This window comes from Cervus canadensis, chromosome 12, assembly GCF_019320065.1.
Source record: "Cervus canadensis isolate Bull #8, Minnesota chromosome 12, ASM1932006v1, whole genome shotgun sequence".
NCBI lineage: Eukaryota > Metazoa > Chordata > Mammalia > Artiodactyla > Cervidae > Cervus > Cervus canadensis.
Genome location: NC_057397.1, coordinates 53,447,643 through 53,467,515, shown reverse-complemented (window position 1 = coordinate 53,467,515; position 19,873 = coordinate 53,447,643). Strand labels below are relative to the sequence as shown.

Below are 19,873 nucleotides of genomic sequence, written 5' to 3'. Positions count from 1 at the left end.
AGAAAATATGACCTAAGGCTTAAAGAATTGCACCATATTGTTACTAACAGCTGCAGTATGGTATGCTGAGGCAGCTATGAGCAAAAAAGACAGAAGGCTGTCTGTACATCTGTCCAAGCATTACCTAAATTACTTTAACCATCTGATTGCTTAGATGTGTCAGAAAGAGAGAAGCCATTCCAGGCACCAAGCTACTAGAAGTGGGGTTGGGTTCAGATCCCAGGGCTCCTAGGCAGGCTGGGGAGCAAAGGGGCAGAGAAGAGTGCTCCGTGTGGTTCTGTTGGGACAGCCTCAATGGAAGGGTGACCTTGAAAGACTAAGGATGAAAGAACAATCTTGCACTCACACTTTCCCCCCCAACAAACTGAGGGCCAATGATACTTAAATTACGGAAGAAGAGGACCTTCTCCTGTAAGGCAAGAATGGCTTATAGGAATGGCTGTAAGTAGGAATGGCAGAATTGAAACAAAGCCAGTGACTCAACACTTTGCATTTATAAAATGACCGTTGGGGTATGTTTCACTAGCTATCTCAATTGGGAAGACGTTGGGAGGTGATAGTGATGGCAGAGTGTCATGTTTTTAAGAAACACTTAGTAAAACAAAAATAAAATGATGCATTGAGGTGGAGGGAGAAATAGTTTAAAGTCAGTTACTTTGATGTTAGACAACTATGGGTTTATCTTTGCATTTTATAATAAGGACCAAGGAAAAGGTACAGGTAAGCATGAGCTTCCCACTCTTGGCTTTACCATTAATAACTTGCTACATCTCTGTGGCCCAGTAAAAGAATCCTAGATCCCAGTTCCTTCCTCTTCTCTAATAGGTAATGGGAGAATCAATGATGTTCAAAAAACATAGCCATTGAGTCAAGAGCTAAAAAAAAAAAAAAAAGAAAGAAAATTTCCCTTAGGTCTTCAAAAGATCTCCTTCATTCAGATTTGTGATCAAATGTTACTCCCTCAATTTCCCTGAACACCCGACATAATACACCCCAATCTTTCACTCGCTCCTTATCCTGCTTTACTTTTCTTCACATGGCTCCCACCTTTCCACATGAAATAAGGCACTTATCCACTTCTCTAATGTCATGATACCCAGCAGAAAAAACACTGTTAGAACTGTGTACCAATGATTGGTACACAGCACTGCTCAATAAACACCTGATGAATAAGTTAGAATTAGCTGTCATGGGACTTTACAGATAGGACAGACTATTTCAGGTTGAGCTGGCATTGGTCAACCCTGTGAAGGACTAATGTCCCCTCCAAATGACATTTCCCCTCCATACATGAACGTCTCCCAACTTTGTACCTGAGTAGCCATGACTTTGTTCTTCCATTTGTCACTTAAATATGATAATAGCACATTCATATATTTCTATTAATATATTGCCTAAGGTACAACATAGTGAAGACTAAATTTCTTCCATTTAAAGCTGCATATATGAGTAGGATAACTTGGTTCCATTGTAATGAATTCTATTAGTGAGCTCAGGGTGGGAGGGAGAGAAGTGAAGACAGTTACATCTGCTGGGAGCCAAGTCTTCATTTTTAGTAATCTGTTCTTTTATCCCTTGCCTCCTACACTCATTGTTCAATTTTTTCCCTCTAACTCATTGTTACCCTTTCCCTTTTTCCCACTATCTTTTTATGATCCCCTCCTCTTTCCTTCTCCATCCTCCTGCTGTCTTTCTCCGTATCCCCCACTAACTAAACTATAAGTCACTTGAAGATTTTACAAGAATCTTGTTCAGTCTTTGAGAGTCTTTGAAAAGGAAGGAGGAGAGAGGAAGAGTGTGAACTGCCAGATGGAAAAGGCTTCACAAATGCACAGTTCTAGCTACTGGAAAAGTGTTCAGTTCTCGGTCATAAAACAATGTTCCTGGGCTTACGATTCTCTTCCTCACCCTTCACATGACAACCACAAAATATATCCATGTCATTTTTGGCAATTAGTCTTAGAATCACTGGATTTTAGAACGGGACTGGATCTTCAAGACTGCCTACCCCAATACCCTCAATTTAAAATAGGAAATAGAGGCCAGGAGAGGTTAAGTGACTTGCCAAGGATCATAGAATTAATGAGGTGACAGGGTGCAGAGACCCAGATCGTCTGATCACCAGACCGGAATCCTGAGGAATGAGTGTCAGAAAAGCCCCAGGAACTCTACAGATTACATAATCAGAAATGAAAGAGAAGATAACTGATCAAGAAAAGTTTGGAAATGGATGCTTACTTCATGTCATGTATCAGTCCATGACTTAAGATATTTTCAAATATCCTTTCATTGTTTTAAAGCAAATAAGCATTGATAGTTAAGGAAAAATAGGCTAAAGCATTACATTGTTGTTTTTAAATATTACAGCCATTTATTGGTTCATTTTTAATAGTTTTTAGTGTAATATCTTATATATTTACTTAGGACTACTCCATTTTGCTGACCTCTAACTTATGCCTTCCAGTAATGAAAAGCAGCTGATTTTAATGTGCCTGTGCTCGAGTGTGAAGGAGGTTAAGGCTGCGTTTGTGTGCAATCAGGTTAAGATTGGCTCCAACAAGAGGAAAATCCATACATATGTTGAAAAGATCTGAAAAATGCCTGTATTCCCAACCTGATTACGACTTACATTTTTGCATGGTTTGTCAAAGCAGATCACTGAAATCAAGTCAAGATGTAAAATGGGATAAAGTGGTTTTCTTCTCCATTCTTCCATTAATCACCGTGACCTACAGAAGAAAGGAACCTTTTCCTCTCTCACCTGAGGCAAGGTGGGATACTCCACTGGAAGTTATGCCAATTTTTATCAATTGGTGCTCAAGTTCCAAAATTAATTTTCTAGTTTTCATTTCCTACATTTGTAAATAGAAGTTATTTTATTGCAGAGTCATTTTCCATTTCTATCAATTTTATGTTAGTTCCTTTTTTATAAAACAGAAAACAAATTCCAGTATAACTTTTTAAACCTACTAACTTTAAAGGTTACTTAAAAATTGAATTTATTAAGCTGAATATGTCAATACAGGGATTAGAGCAATAGCTTGTCTCTGCAAATGTCTATCCTAATAAATAATATTTGGCAAAACCTAAATGTAAATTAAATAAGAGTTCATTACTGGTTCACTTGTCAAAGAAAATACTAACAGATGATACATAAACTTTTGTTTTGACATGATTTTAATTGCTGACACTGTCGGGTTATATCTCTTAAGACAGTACACTGCTTTTGGAAGCATTAAAAAAATGCAATAAGCATTATAGGTTAAAAATCTAGCTGTTATCTACAAAATTCTCAACAAGACCAGGGCTAAGTCAAAATAGTTTCTGAGGGGAGGGGGGCATGCTGGTTCTTGTTACACATAAGCATGTTTGTTATAGGAGCATTTTCAGGTTAATTTTTGCTATTAACGTAAACCACAATTGGGGGACCACGTTGCTGGAAGAGGAGTGGGGGGTAGTTAAATAAACAATATACAACAAAGGAAGCCTTTATTCCCAATACCTGAATACATCGGGTTTGTTTTTAGGCACAAGGTTGCAGGTTAAATGCTCTCAGCTATCCAAGAAGTGGCTTATTAGTTTTGTAAGAAAATATTTTCTTATATTTTGACTGAAAAATACCCAGTTTAACTGAACAAAACCATCCTTGTTAGTGCAAAGCAGACCCAAAAAAACTTTGTTTCAAAGACTCGGCATAGAAAAGCAAAACTAATTCAAGAGGAAAAGCTGCCTTCCTAATAGTAGCTTCTGAATCTGGATCTAATAGTTCTCAAAAGGCCAACTGGAGTCTTCAAGTCTTAAAAGTTTTGTCTTCCTCCATGGATCACAGACATTCTCTATGAGGCAGCAGAATAGGGATATAAATCCATTCTAGGCAGATATATATTCTTCTCTGGGCTACAGCCACAAAGCTGAAAGCTATGCCCCAACAGCAAGAAATGAAGGCAAACGAAAGTTTTGATTGTTTCATAGGGCAATTTTCTACATGCAACTTTCTTTTTTTTTTTTGCTTTTCTATTTTGTGCACTAGAAAAGTCCTAACTTCATTTTTGGCAATGCAGCATCCGCTAGTGATAAAATAAACAGTAACAAAAGATTATGCTTTCAGAAGCACAGCATCAGCGCTAAGAACTGCATTTCAACATACTCACTCGGCTCCAGCCGGCACCTGAGCTATGTACACTTCTCCCAATTTGTAAGTGGGCCTAATCCTGTTATTACAGAATAATTACTGCAAATCAGCACAATTACTACAAAGACACAAATAAACACACACATACTAGTAGCTGTTTTCCACAAATTATTATCAAAACAGAGAACCGGCTAATTGTGGCAACATTAAGACAATGTTTATTCCTCCCAGTGTTTGGGCAAGTTTATTTTAAGTTGTCATCTTCAACTAGTTGTGATACAGATGATTTTACGGATTCCATAAACCTTTCTAATCTAAACTCTTCTCAACTGAAAGTTGGCTGCTTCTCTTAGAGCAACATCTGCAAAGGCCTGATTTCATAAGAACTGGCTTTTATGGTACATTAGTGAAATAAAGAAAAAGAAAAACACTGACACACACACACTTTTAGAAATCTCGTTTTAAAAGTTGATTTGTAAAGTTGTCTTCTAAATTACTTTCAAGGTATCATGAAATTAAACAGTCATTTTATATTCTTCACAATTTAAGCACTTGTCTCTAAGGAAGTTCAGTGTAGAATTTTACCCTCTTGCCAATGTTATTATCAGATTTCCTTCAAGGATAAATACTCTTTATTGGGAACAAGGGTGATTAGGGGGGAAGAAAATCCAGAAAGCACAGAGTCCACAATAGGGATCATCTGAACTCACCTCCTGGACAATGCCTCATGGCCATCTTACATCTCCTGGATTCAGCAATGGTTGGACATGGTATCGTGTCTTTTGCTGGCTTTTTAACAATTTGCCGTGTTCTGGTTTCCAGACCCCACTTAAATCCACATGTGCGATTATTTCTGCTACAAATTCCCCATTCACTCCAGTGGCCAACCTCACATCCTTCTAATAGAGAAAAAACAAACACAGATAACAATTTGGTATACATTTCTCCATTGTTACAAAACTTACATAGCAGTATCTCTCTCCTCCCTCACTTTCAGATACCAAAAATTAAGCTGTACAGCCCCAGACCTGTATACGCCTTTTGGGAAATTTTTGCATTATGGAGTTACAGATAAAAGTAAAAAACTGCCACATAAGTAATTTAAAAACTATTACTTTCTTTTTGTACTGGTTCATTTTTTTGATGGGATGTTAGCTAGTCCATTGTAAAGACATTGAATATATTATCTTTAAAAGATTCAACAGCTAAAACCTACAGTAAAATATACTGTTTTCATACCATGAAGAGGAAACAAAGTTTTACAAGTAAATTCTGCATGCCCCCACTGAAATTCACAAGTGTGTTAGTTTTAGTTGGAAGTAAATATTAATACTTCATGAAAAGATAGGGAGTGTGTTTTGCATTTTCTGATTATCTCATTTCCTTTAATAGGTATCTAGAAACCACAGCATGTATTTCTTATTCCCTAAATTGATGCTATAGTTTGAAAAGGAAACAAATATGATCAGATATTTGAAAATGTATGTTTTGCCAGGTATGTAAAAACTTTTAGCATCCTCCTTTTTTAACTTCATATAATGAAAAAGTAGGCTACTCTGCAACTCCCCTGGGATAAAAGAATAAAAATATACAGTTAAACCTCATCAAATTCACCATTAAAAGCCCCTAGTGTAACAGCCGAAGAGGACCCAGGCACAGAATCTACACACAATGAATATTTCTTCATTCCAGATTTGATAAGGCATCATGCTGACTCTTGGGTTTTTCAAAGCTATTTAAGATTTTTATCCAGGGGAATGCACAGGACTCCTGTTAATTTGTGAGGACTCCTGTTAATTTGTGAGGACTCCTGTTAATTTGTGAGGACTCCTGTTCATTTGTTAGGACTCCTGTTAATTTGTTAATATGCTTAAAGGTTTCATAAGAATTTCCTCTGGACTTCTGTAACTGGTATGGGTCTCGCCTCTCAAAAACAAATCCAACATTTTGAATATGCTCTTTCGGTGACTTTCTATATTTTTCAATAGGGTGTTGCTTATATGCATGTATTAATTCACACATATATAGGAACATAAGCACACATTTCTTCAAAAAGCTTTCATTTAAATGTCTTCTCTGCAAGCTTTCAAATATAGTTACAGACTACTTTGGTATTTATGCAGGAAAAAAGTTCTCAACTTAAGTCTCCATTTTAAAAAGATGGGAAGTCTCATTCCTAATACATTGCTCTGTTGTACACCATATCAGATATAAAACATGGCAAATAAAGTTCAGGCATGTTGGGGGTGGAGGTGGTGAAGATATCATTACACTTGATTAGATTCAGGCATTTATCAAAATGTAGGTACTGATAGACCTTTACATTTTAATCAGTGGCATAAAAAAAATGCCACAAGGTGTTTTAAACACACAAAAAAACCCCAAAATTTATAAAAATATGTATTCTTAATTATTATTTACAAACAGCATATATGTGAAGATTAAATTATGCATTCTACATGCCTAATTTAGTAAAATTGTTTTAATGCACTTTGCAACATGCAGTCAATCATCAACAAAGTATATGTGGCACAAAAAAAATCTCTTCCTAATAGATTCTTTTTATACAAATGTGTGGCTAAGCAAGAAGCTATAAAATTAATACACATAATGAAAATGATAGACTAACTAACCACATGACACTGCTTAAACAGTTTCTGCTAAACAAAATGTTTTTCTCTAACAGTTACTAATAAGATAATTAACAAATGGGGATATATTACATAAATCATAAAACATTATTCTCAGCATTTAAGTAGTTTAACCTAATGTTCTACCAGCAAATTTTGTAGCAAAATGTAATTTACGATACTGCCCAATGGCAGGATGATTAAAGAACTCAATAGCAAAGAACTTCAATAATTTTCAGTTCTAATTAATAACAAGAGAACCAATTCATTTTTAGAATGAATACATCCAGCATTCATTCCCACCCCCCTCCCACCCAAGAAACAGGTGTTAAAATAAAAGTGGAAATTTGAAAGTTACATGAAATACTACTTACCCACACATTCCATGGTTTCATCTAATGGTGCAAAACCATCTGGACATTCCTCAAAGCAACGGCCTCTATGCAAATAAAAGCCTACTTTGCACTTGGTACAAAAGTCTTTGCTAAAGCAAGAATCACAGTTTTCTATTCTGCATCCTAAAAACAATTTTAAAGAGAAAGAAAATTTCAGTCAAACAATTTACTGGTTTTGCAAGTAAGACTTTCATAAACGTACCAGTTAGCTCAATTGGAATTCTAGTGGTCAGAGAAATATGTGTTTAGCTCATTAGTTTCCTGATGCCATCTCCTTCTACATCACTCCTACCTCTTCCAACAGCTCACCACATCAATAGGCTGAGACAAAATTGCAGCCCGGGGCCCTAGGCAGCATGAGAACCTTCAGAAATTTTTGTAACTCTAAATGGGATTAAAATGAAGGTTAAAAAGAAAAACACCCCCACTACAAATGACACTGCTGCTGGGATTGTAGTCGGTTCTCCTTTTCCAAAGATGTACTATGAAAAATGCAATGGCAACAATCTAATCAGCCTCTTCTGTTCCAAGACAGTAAATTAAAATTCTGTAATGCATTTGCTTTCATCAGCGGGTGTCAACCAGGAGGGGGACTTCAGGTCACTTTGGAAGACCCACAATGTGCCATACATTCCCACTTAAAGACGATCCATCAGGGTGAGTGGTAGTACCCTTATTTTGCAAATAAGAAACCTGAGACTAAGTCAAGAAGTCGGTAGCGGCTGAGTTGGTGCTGAGAGCCCCTACACAGACTGCCTTCTAAATCTATTCTCTATAACACATGAACTGCATTTCGTTGGAAACAGTTGACGAAAAGAGAAGTGCTCTCAGGTCTGCCAGGTATGGTTTTGACCTTGACTCCCAGCTCTGACCTTCCCAGTTCTTGATTGTGAACAGCTATTTATACATCTCTGAGTCTCTATTTCCTTCTGTATAAAAGAGGGGTGTCACTAACTTTGTAAGGCTATTGTGAGGATTTGAAATAACACATGTAAATTGACTAGCTCATAATAGGTAGTCTGCACCAGTGGATTAGAAATATGTATTTTTCCATCAAACCATTCACATTACAAGAAGGTATAAAGAGAAGCAATAATTTAGACTTGTACTCAAGATCAGATTCCCTGGTATGCCAGTAACATCTGGGCCAGAGGTAATTGGCATGTATAGGTGAAAATAAATAGACACTAAACTACTCTTCAAGGAGAAGGAAGGAAAGGTTGGAGAATTGGTTAATTGAAAGGTGAGGTTTTCAACAGATTACAGTACATTATTACTTGTAACAGATTTAATTGCAGGCAATTAACAGCACATAAAGCTCTATGAAAACTCCCTGGCAACACTTTTACTCATTTAACAAGCCTCTGAGTAACTGTATTTGGTGATTTAATGATTCAGATAAGCTTTCAAATCTAGTTTCTGCAACCAAAGATATAATTGAATAAAAAATGTAACCAAAACATGAAATCATTGAATCTCAAAATTTTAAAAATTAAGCAGGCAAAGCCAGAATGTGGACTATAAACACTAAAAAAGTTTCTGTTAAAACAATTACGATATAAATAATGACAGTTTCTAGACTTATAAAAAGACAGTGGCAACTCGTCACCTTTTAATTTTGAGTCTAAACAGGACTTTATATATTAAATGACCACCCTGAAGCAGCTAATTGAACTTCTAAGATGTTACCCAAATTTACAATTGGAAAACCAACTATGTGTGGGCGAAAGTCCATAGTCAAATTATACTATTGCTCTTTTAGGGGAGGATGGTGGGCATAGAAGAACAGTTTATCACCTTATAAAATGTTAAATTTATAGTCTTAAATGCTGTAACCTATATTTTAATAGAACAGTGATCTATTGCTGGTCAGTAGCTTCTTAACCATGGTCAAAATACATGACCATCCTGTCCACAAATTGTTGGCTTTCTTGCTACATTTTTTTTTTTAAAGCAAGCTGCCCTTCTTGTTAGCAATAGTATTTTCCAAGAAGTAATTATAAACATTCCAAAGTATAAAACAGAACTAAAGGGTGAAGAGAACAACACATTATATTTAAAAAGAGAGAGAAGACTGTACTTTATAAATCAGCTGTTATCTAAAAGATCTGGATTTTAACATGGTCTGCACTAACAAGCCTTTTGGCCAAAAGTTATAACAATATGCATTTGGAAATAGTTTTACAAGATCCTTTCCTGATCATTACTGTTACCTCTAAGTCCCTTTCCTCATTTCATCCCATGCTCCTAAGACCAGTCCACAGAATGTGGAATTTCTAGAATACCTATCATTCTCTCTAAAGTCCCTTCTTCAGGTGTAAATCTGGCTGAAAGAAAGTTTAAGTATTTGTTCTCAAATTTAAGTACAATAAAATATTGATGCATTCAAATTGTAAAATACTTCAACCATGAAAAAGCACAAGGTCCATTATAAGCAATGACTGAGAATAAGCTCTAAGCCACATCATTAAATGAAAAAGGCAAGTGCAGGGTATATAGAATATGATGCAATAAAACCACTACATGAGTGTATGCATATCTATATGGAGTAGCTTAGAAAAGTTAATTTGGGAATGGGAATAGTGGAATTTTGAAGTGTTAAGAGTTATATTTCTGAGCCATGAATCTTTTAATTGTATGTATTAAAAGTAAAACAGAAAACGATATTTCAATACATACTTGTGACCTACTTAAATATACAGAAAATACCACTATATTAACATTCTAAATGAAATTCTTTTGATTTTTACCAAGCAAGACTGAATAAAGAAATATTATCCTATGCCATTTTTTTTCAGATTTGGGAGCATGAAATTATACCCCTTATATGATAATGGTGAACCTGCCTTAGCCTTCGAAATAATCATTTGACCATCTCTTGCCAGTATCCCTTGTTTTCACATGATCAGTGGTGCTCTCCAAATCATTAGGAAAAAAGCTAAACATTGTTTATTCATTGAAGCATTTAAATAATAGCTTTAATTGGTGGTAAAGAATCCACCTGCAATAAGGGAGATCCAGATTCAGTTCTTAGGTCCAGAAGATCCCCTGGGGAAGGGAATGGCAACCGACTCTAGTGTTCTTGCCTGGAGAATCTTATGGACAGAGGAGCCTGGCAGGCTACAGTCCATGAGTTGCAAAGAGTTGGACATGACTGAGGGACTACGCATGAATCCATTCACAGCCTTTGCTATAACTATGGGCTTCCCTGGTGGCTCAGATGTTGAATTATCTTCCTGCAATGCAGGAGACTGGGTTCGATTCCTGGATTGGGAAGATCCTGTGGAGAAGGAAATGGTTACCGACTCCAGTATCCTTGCCTGGAGAATTCCATGGACAGAGGAGCCTGGCGGGCTACAGTCCATAAGGAAACAAAGAGCCAGACATGACTGAGCAACTAACACTTTCACTTTTCCCTTTTGATTGGTGCCAAGTTGTAATGGTTCCAAATCGGGAAAGGAGTACATCAAGGCTGTATATTGTCACCCTGCTTATTTAACTTATATGCAGAGTACATCATGCGAAATGCTGGGCTGGATGAAGCACAAGCTGGAATCAAGATTGCCGGGAAAAAATATCAACAACCTCAGATACGCAGATGACACCACCCTTATGGCGGAAAGCAAAGAAGAACTAAAGAGCCTCTTGATGAAAGTGAAAGAGGAGAGTGAAAAAATTGGCTTAAAACTCAACATTCAGAAAACTAAGATCATGGCATCTGGTCCCATCACTTCATGGCAAATAGATGGGGAAACAGTGACAGACTTTATTTTGGGGGGCTCCAAAATCACTGTAGATGGTGACTGCAGCCACAAAATTTAAAGACGCTTACTCCTTGGAAGAAAAACTATGACCAACCTAGACAGCATATTAAAAAGCAGAGACATTACTTTGCCAACAAAGGTCTAAACAGTCAAAGCTATGGTTTTTCCAGTAGTCATGTGTGGATGTGAGAGTTGGACTATAAAGAAAGCTGAGCACCAAAGAATTGATGCTTTTGAACTGTGGTGTTGGAGAAGACTCTTGAGAGTCCCTTGGACTGCAAGGAGATCCAAGCAGTCCATCCTAAAGGAAATCAGTCCTGAATATTCATTAGAAGGGCTGATGCTGAAGCTGAAACTCCAATACTTTGGCCACCTGATGCGAAGAACTGACTCATTTGAAAAGATCCTGATGCTGGGAAAGATTGAACACTGGAAGAGAAGGGGACAACAGAGGGTGAGATGGTTGGATGGCATCACCGACTCAAGGATATGAGTTTGAGTTAGTTGGTGAGTTGAGTTAGTGAGGTGAGTTAGTTAGTTAGTATGAGAGTTGGTGATGGATGGTAGGGAAGCCTGGCACGCTGTAGTCCATGGGGTCGCAAAGAGTTGGACATGACTGAGCTGAACTGAAGTTGTAATGTGATCCAAAGCTCCTCTGACCTTCATACCTTCCTGATCTCAGTCACTCTTTGCCATAACATAAAACCAAAGCAGGCCACCTACACATTGAGCAACCTGAACTGACAGAAGTAATTTAATCATAAACACCTTGGAATCAAAAGTTTTTTTAAAGCTAACAACTGCATAAAACCACCTACCCTGCCAAGTGTGCTTCCTGACACACTTCAGCCCCTGAAAGCCTCTGCTCCCTGGCTTCTGGTCAATCCACAACCCCTTGCCCAGTTCAGTCACTTCTCTTAAAACTGAAGAGAGTTCTAGAAAACCACCATTTGTGCAGCCTCATAGATCTGTCCTTTCCCCTCCAGCCAGAAGCCTCTCCCCAAACAAATTCTTAAGCTTTAAACAACTCATATTCGCATCAACTCTATTAACTCATTTTTATACAAAGTATATTTTTATATAAAAGTGAAACATCCTCATCACAAATAAAAATTCAAAACAATACATAAGCTTTAACAGAAAATACAGAAATATTCTTTCTTACCTGAATGACACACTATGTTTACTCCTCAGAAACAGCCACGTATTAAAACTTCAGGAAAATCTTTATGTCCATTTTATAAACAAATGAGTTTCAAAATACCAGTGGGATCATTCAATACACTGGTAAGCTTTATAAAACTTCATACTGCCTAAGAAAATAGGTTTATCAAACTTGACTAAACATGAGCCTTGTCTATAAAAATCTGGGCTTTAAGTCCTTGTTCAGAAATACAAGACCCTGCTTTATCCAACTTACATGTTTCTAAATTACAGTGCCTCCTCAAAAATGTAATCCACCGAATGAGGACTGCCAGTGTCGGTTTAAGTAAAATATTGTCCAAGTAAAACTGTGTCCAAATGCTAACTGATAGGGCTGTCATTTGGCAAGGGAGGCTTGCTCCAGCCAAGAAACAGAAAAATAGCCTGGGTATCCTTTCTGTCCTTCCACAGTATCCATACTGGCTCCATTATAACAGTTCTCAAGTTATACTCTAGTTCAGTTCAATAGTTCATTCCAAACATTCTCAAAAAATGGGAGTATGTGCCAGGTATTGTGCCATTTTATGAGAACATAAAATTATAATACTCGTTCCCTGTCCTGAAGGTGCAAAAGCTAAAGAGAAGGGGCCATGTGGCACTTTCAGGGCATTGCAACATAGCCTAAGAGATATTAGAAGCATGTGCTTGCTACATTAGAGGCAGAGAAGTAAGATCCATTTCTCTTCTGCTATTACAAACTTGATTTTTTTTTTTCAATCTCTGAATTCCTTGTTTCTAACACAGTGCCGGACACATGGTTGAGTTTTAGTGCTTGCCAAGAGAATGCCATTTAAAAACTCAATTCCTTTATATTTAAAAACTCATTTGAATGTTTAATATGAGATTGCTTGCACATGCACTGTAAATATCTTTAATATAAAAAGAAAAACCATGGTTGCTAGTAAAAGGCTACAAATCGTATTGGAGGAACATATAGTCCGACATCTGAAAACAATTATAATGAGAATGTAAATATGGAAGTGTGGCAGGTCATAGGAGCTATGGAAGTTGGAACCTCTGCTGAGCAGGTGTGAGATAGAGGGGAGAGAAGAATCCAAAGAGGGCAACTCCATCTATAAAACATATTGGAGATGGTTCACATGGTGTGTGATGGTCCCTGAAGGGAGGCAAGAATGAGCTGCAGGTTAGATGGAGGGGGTTACTTAAGTTTAGATGGGTGTGGGTGGGGAATTTCACCTCTTATTTTGTTTAGTTTCAGAAAAGGAGGTAAAATTGTAAACTATCTCTACTTTGTGTGGTTTTAAGTATTTGAGTAACAAATGAATAAAAATGAAGTTCAAGATTAGGTCTTCATCTAACTAGATGTAAGAGGTCCCCATAGGCTGAGCATGATGGTTTTATTCCCTCACTTCAACAGATAAGAGCCCCTCGGGGCCAGACATCAGGATGGTAGCTACTGCCTGTGTGCTAAATTGCTTCAGTTATGTCCAACTCTTTGCAACCCTAGAGGCATAGATAAAAAAGCAAAGTTCCTGCACTTCAGGATCTCTGTCTACTAATAGAAAAGGTACCCAGGCAGGCAACAAGGAAATAATGTAACTATACTAAAGTTTATACAGGGTGAGCTGGGGAGAGCTTGTTTTCAGCTAACCAGGTAGTACTAGAATTATAGAACTTGCCTGCCAATGCAGGAGTCATAAGAGATGCAGGTTCAATCCCTGGGTGGGGAAGATCCCCTGGAGGAGGGCATGGCACCCCACTCCAGTATTCTTGCCTGGAAAATCCCATGGACAGAGGAGCCTGGCGGGCTACAGTCCATGGGGTTGCAGGAAGTCAGACACGACTGAAGCAGCTTAGCATGCATGCTTACAAGCTTCTTGAAAGCAGGAAGAGAGTGGAGGTAAGGAAAAACCACTGAGAGGCGCATACTCTAAGAGCCAACAGTCACGGAAAAAGGAGCTACAGTGAATCAGTAGAACCAACAAACCGGGTGGAGGAGAAGGTGATCTCAGAGAAGAGAAGGCTCCATAGTTCCCCCCATCCCCCACCTCCTCCTTTGGTGCCTCAGTACTCAGGGCCTTGACACACCGAGGGGGTTTTATTATCTCCCCAGCAAAATCCAGATGACAAAAACCATCTCTTATCTGAATATCACTGTGTGGCTAATAATATAAACAGAAAAATGAAAACCTTAAATGAAAAACAAAAAAGTCAACATTTGCTCAACTCAACTGTGGCAATGTAATTTATAATTCTATAGGTTACAATCAATTATTGGAGAAAGGAAGGAATCGGTGAGGTAGAGAGGACCTCAGACACACACTGAGGAATCTGTTTCTTGGTCACCAGGTTTGTGGGCCTCAGGCTCCTCAGTACATCGTGAATATCTGGTTGCGTATGGTTCTCTAACCATCCCTTAGTGTTGGCACCTCCATTCAGAACCTGGCAGACACATCCACAGCAGAAACAGGGTGTGGGGGGTAGGGGCATTTAGTCGTCAGGTTGCAGTTGCAAGGATCAAAGAACAGCAAGTCAACCCCTGGAAAACTCTAGAGGTTTCTCGCCTCAGTGTACGCTAAACTTTGAACAGAAATTAAAGGAACAGGTTGTTCCAAAAGACATTTGAAATTAGACTTGAAGCAGTTTTTTCACATGGAAAGTACTAGACTGCAACTTCATATGAGGTTTCTTAAAATTGTTTAAATATTTTTAGGCTTCTCTAACAACTTCAAATACTGCTGTTTAACATTCCTTCTCAAAACATGCAATGGTTTATAAATATCCCTAAATAAAGTTTTTCAGCTTTATGTTACCCAAGTCATTCCTCTGCAATGTGTACTATTGCAGTAATCCCATTAGAGTAGGGGCTGATGAAAACTTATGACTTGAAATCTAAGATTACATTTTTTCTGGTAAGGTCTAGTTACACATAGCTCATCAGAAATTTCATTGTAGTTCAACCTAAAGGAAAAAAAGGACAGATTCAGAGGCTTCAGGACTCAGTGTTTCATACTTACAACTGCACTATTTGAATGATGATGCAGAAACCCAGCATTTCACTAAATTAAGAGCAGATCCAGGATAGAAGTCTGTGTAGCCCACCAGAATGGATTTAAGTCAAGAGTGTCTTTATTATTTAGGAGAGTTAAAACAGAGTGAAATTCAACTATGTCAAGTGCATTAGAGGACAATTTGAACAAGAATCAAAGGCAGAGAATAAGAACTATGCTGAGAATATCATGTTCTTTCAGATAGCACAGTGGTTAGCAGAGCTGAGGTTACAGTCTTGGCTCCCTTACCCTTGTGTGACTGTCAACAAGTCAGTAAAGCTCTCTTTGCCTCAGTATCCTCACCTTTAAAAGGGAGGTAATATCAGGCCCTATCTGAGTTGAGATGAGTCAGAGGTTTAACAGAGGCAAAGATCTCAGCATAATATCTAAGAAAAGAATATGAACTATTATAAGTGTAAAAGCTTGCCACCAAGGATAATTTAACATGTCATGTGGAAGGAAGCTCAAATAAGATACCAGGATACTGTGTGTATGGGTATATGTGTATATATTTTAATTATATATCCTATACATTCATATAAATTTAAAAATACCTGTGTGTATATATGTATATATACGTACTACTCAAATGAAAGGCATTATCCAAAGACCACTGTCTACAGTAAATAGAGTATAGCCTTACTCTTGCTTAGGTCCTACAGCTAAACACACTGAATATGATCATTTGTTGAGTATTGACATGGGAAGTCATCTACTTCAAACACTCAGAGCCAGGATTTAGGAAAATTGAAATCTAAATGTAATTTTGAATTTGGTGGGGGGAAAAGTTATATCCTGTTTGTGCCCCAGTCCCTTCACTGTCAAATACAAGGAGAAAATATCTGACTTATCTATATCAGAGTATCAAGTTAAAGATCAGAACAAAAAGAAAAGGTTAAAAGATACCACATGAAATCTGTATTACATTCTAGAGCCAAATAAACCTAACCTTCAGCAGACTGCTTCACATATTCACATCCCTTTCTAAGCACTATAAAGACGCTCAGTTTATGAAGTGCATTAAGGATAGCATGGCCTTTGGAGCAGTGACAAGGATGGGAAAATCTTGCCCTGACAGCTATTTTAATCCTCAAATTGAAATTTGGTAGAATGAATGGGTTCAGTCCAAAAATGTGTACACTGATTTTTCAGATAACTACAGAATTCTGTTTTATATGCCAAAGTGTGGTGTTAGTTGCTCAGTTGTGTCTGACTCTTTGCAACCCCATGAACTGTAGCCTGCCAGGCTCCTCTGTCCATGGAATTCTCCAGGTAAGAATACTGGAGGGGGGTTGCCATTTCCTCCTCCAGGGGATCTTCCCAACCCAGGTCTCCTGCATTGCAGGCAGATTCTTTACCAGCTGAGCCACAAGTGAAGCTCAATATCAGAACTGAAGCCTTATTTCAACTTCAGAGTATATATATGTTGTCAAAAGTTGTTTTCTCCTGATTTAAAGTGTTACAACACTTCTTCTGAAAAACCCTCAAATTTTTAAAATATGTTGCTGGTACCTTCACTGCAACATCTGACTATTTAAAAATCATATCTTGCCCACCCACACAAAGAAATCTGAAGAAACATTGAGCCTTGTGTAAAATCATGTGGTCAAATAATAAGGAACTATAAAAATGCTGGCTTCATTTCCCATACGTTCAAGTGACAGATACTTGAAATAACTCTCAAAACAATGGGAATACAAAGCTAGGTGTTTAAAGGGCTTTTTTCCCCCATTTAAAGAATATGAAAGAAGAGGATGACTACCTCAAAATAAAATAGAAAAGGAATGTGATAACAGTGAAAGAAGTTTCAAAAATTATAAACCAAATTAATATCTCTTTTCAGATTTTAAATTCCTGCCAGTAGCCAACCTCTCATGTAGGTTACTCCTTGTGCTTGTCTTTTTTTGGTAGCTTGTTACCCTTTCATATTAAGGTGGAACCAAAGCAGCTTAATAAATTTCAGACCTGAGACTTAGTTGAACTTTTCCAAATGTTGGAAAATGCAGATCTCTCCACCCAACTAAATGGAAAAGCATATGCAAGCTAATATATGCCTTGCACTCCACTCAACCTCCATCCAAGGAAAATAGGAAGAACCTCTCAATTCCTTCACACTCCAAAAAGGTAAAAGCCTTTCACCTTTCCTGTGAAAGGCCAGACAGTAGGTATTCCAGGTGTTGTGGGCTCTACAGTCTCTGTCCAAACATGATTAGATTAGATGACTACACATGACTGTTTTCCAATAAAACTTTATTCATGAACCCCAAACCTTACAATATCATTTTGATGTGTCATAAAATACCACTTTTCTGACTTTCTCCAACCAATAAAAAATCTGAAAATTATTCTCACCTTAAAAGACAGGCCTGATTTTGCTGTTGGTCATATGATGCTGACTATGATAGCTAGAAAATGATGGAAATTCATAGGGCACATTAGAAAGGGGAAAAAAATTTAAAAATTTCATTTTTAGAACACCAAATGAAAGCACTTAAGCTTAAAGAGACATAGAGATGTCTTATACACACTGACTGTGTAACACAAATACAGTATCAAACAAATATAAAGTGAAAGTGAAGTCACTCAGTCATGTCTGACTCTTTGCAACCCCATGGACTGTAGCCTACCAGGCTCCTCCCTCCATGGGATTCTCCAGGCAAGAATACTGGAGTGGGTTGCCATTTCCTTCTCCAGGGAATCTTCCCAACTCAGGGATCGAACCCAGGCCTCCCGCATTCCAGGCAGATGCTTTAACCTCTGAGCCACCAGGGAAGCCCATAATAAGGATGCTGCAATTTAGTTATTTCAGCATGGGACAATATTACTTCAATGCTCAACACACTATATTGATAAATTTAAAAGGATGGCTACTTATCAGTTTGCAACAGGTCAAAATTCCACCCTATTTTAATAAGCTTTTAATTTCTCAATTATGTGTGGCATTCATTTGTCAGTGAAGGGGTTGACTGAAGAGGAAAAAAAAGAATACTTTTACAACAAGATTTTGGCTAAAACCTGCATCGTGTTTGTGTCTAGCGATCTGATCTGACCTATTTATCCAGCTCTGTTTGAAGGTAGCTTTGTCATGCCTGCTACCTCGTTTAATGATAAAAGTAGATATGGTCTTTGCTGTGCTGTGCAGTGGCAGCCAACCCTTAGGCTTGCCAGTGGACTAACCTTGCTCTGTAAGTAGGAATATACCACCACCATCATAGGATTGTTGAGAACAAATGGAAGAATATACTGGAAAGCACTTTAAAAACGAAAGTGCAAAAGAGGTGCCGTACACAAAGGGAAACGGAGTGCAAGGTAGCATCTGTCTTTAACAGAGAATGATACTGTTGGACTTGGGTGTATCCTGAAATAATAGGCTCATTCAAGAGAGCTGCAAAAAACCCACAAGAAAATTAAATGTAAGCTTGAAAAAGAGCTCCTCTGTTAAACATCAGGACAGACTCTTTCCAAACCTTGCTACCATACTTTAAAATTTTTAAATATTTTATAAGTAGTATTGAAAATCACATAGCCATGTTTACTGCAGAAAGGAAACTATGCATCCTAGCTCTTAGAATATCTATTTGATGTAACCTGTCTTCAGATCAAATAGCAAGAAAGAGCACCCTTTAAGTTTTCTCTAGAGGTTATCTGATACAATTAGAGTAGTCTTTCTTGCTACAAGTAGTCACACCATGGTTACCCTAGGTCGGTGTAGTAAACAACTGCAGCGTGAAGGAGAATAACCATAACTGGAGTTGTTAATAGTATCTCCAATCTGGCCTGCATCTTAAATCCTTGATGGTTTAACCATACTGGTGTTTCAGATCACAATGGTCAAACTAAGATTGTTTGACTGCAGCTACCTGAGGACTTCTGTGATCTTTCAAAAACACAAGTTAGTCATGTCATTTTCTTGCTTTAAAATTTTTCAATGGCTCACCTTCACTTCTGGAATCAGTTCAAATCTTCAGTTTTCAAACACAAGATCCTTCTTGCTAGACATACCCATCTATTAATACTACTTTCACTCATCACCCCATGTACCTCTCACCCTAGCCATGAAGTTTCCTCAAAATCCCTCAAGTCTCCCAGCACCCAGATACCCATGATGGTAATTCTTCTCATAATTGTTAATAACTCTGTTCACTAGAATCACCCTATTAAATGCAGAGCTCTAAAGACGACAGAGCATGTCTTATTCTCTTCAGTATTCACAGGGTATGGGTGCTTGACACAATAGATGACAACAGATGTATCTGCTGAATGACTAACAAATTTAACAGTGAATCTCTTTCAGGTTAGAATAAACACAGAAGCAGAATCCACCTCATGAATTTTAATGCAATAACATGATTTTGTTACAAACAAAAATACTTCAGTAATAAAGAGCTCCATTTCCAAATTAGGCATCAATTTACTACAAACTACACTGAAGCTCCTATGTTTCATTTTTTGTCTTCCTTTAAGAAATAAAAGTATGCATATTCATGTAAACCAAGTCAAGATAAGGTTTGGAAGGAGAGACTGAACACAGCAGAAAGTAGACTTAAAATACATATAAAGTCACAGAGAAATCAATATTAGAGAAGTGAATGGCCAATACCAGGTAGTACTCCATTACCAAGTTTTTTATAGATATTTATGAGAATTATTATGAATTAGAAGTTTGTTATTAGAATTATAAATTAGAAGGTTATTTCAGAGTGTGTTACACAATTTGTCTAAGCTTGCAAAGCTAGAA

At 37.5% G+C, this 19,873-nt stretch overlaps 1 protein-coding gene across 2 annotated transcripts in view; it reads right to left on the bottom strand.

Moving 5' to 3' along the window:
• RSPO2 (R-spondin 2) overlaps nucleotides 1–19,873 on the bottom strand; it is a 161,962-nt gene that overhangs the window by 48,212 nt on the left and 93,877 nt on the right. For both annotated transcript variants that reach the window (XM_043483609.1, XM_043483610.1), the window contains exons 4-5: nucleotides 7,137–7,280; nucleotides 4,843–5,031 (exon numbers count right to left, since the gene is read on the bottom strand). In XM_043483609.1, coding sequence (XP_043339544.1) covers nucleotides 4,843–5,031; nucleotides 7,137–7,280 — 333 coding nt within the window. The remainder of the gene's footprint in view (nucleotides 1–4,842; nucleotides 5,032–7,136; nucleotides 7,281–19,873) is intronic.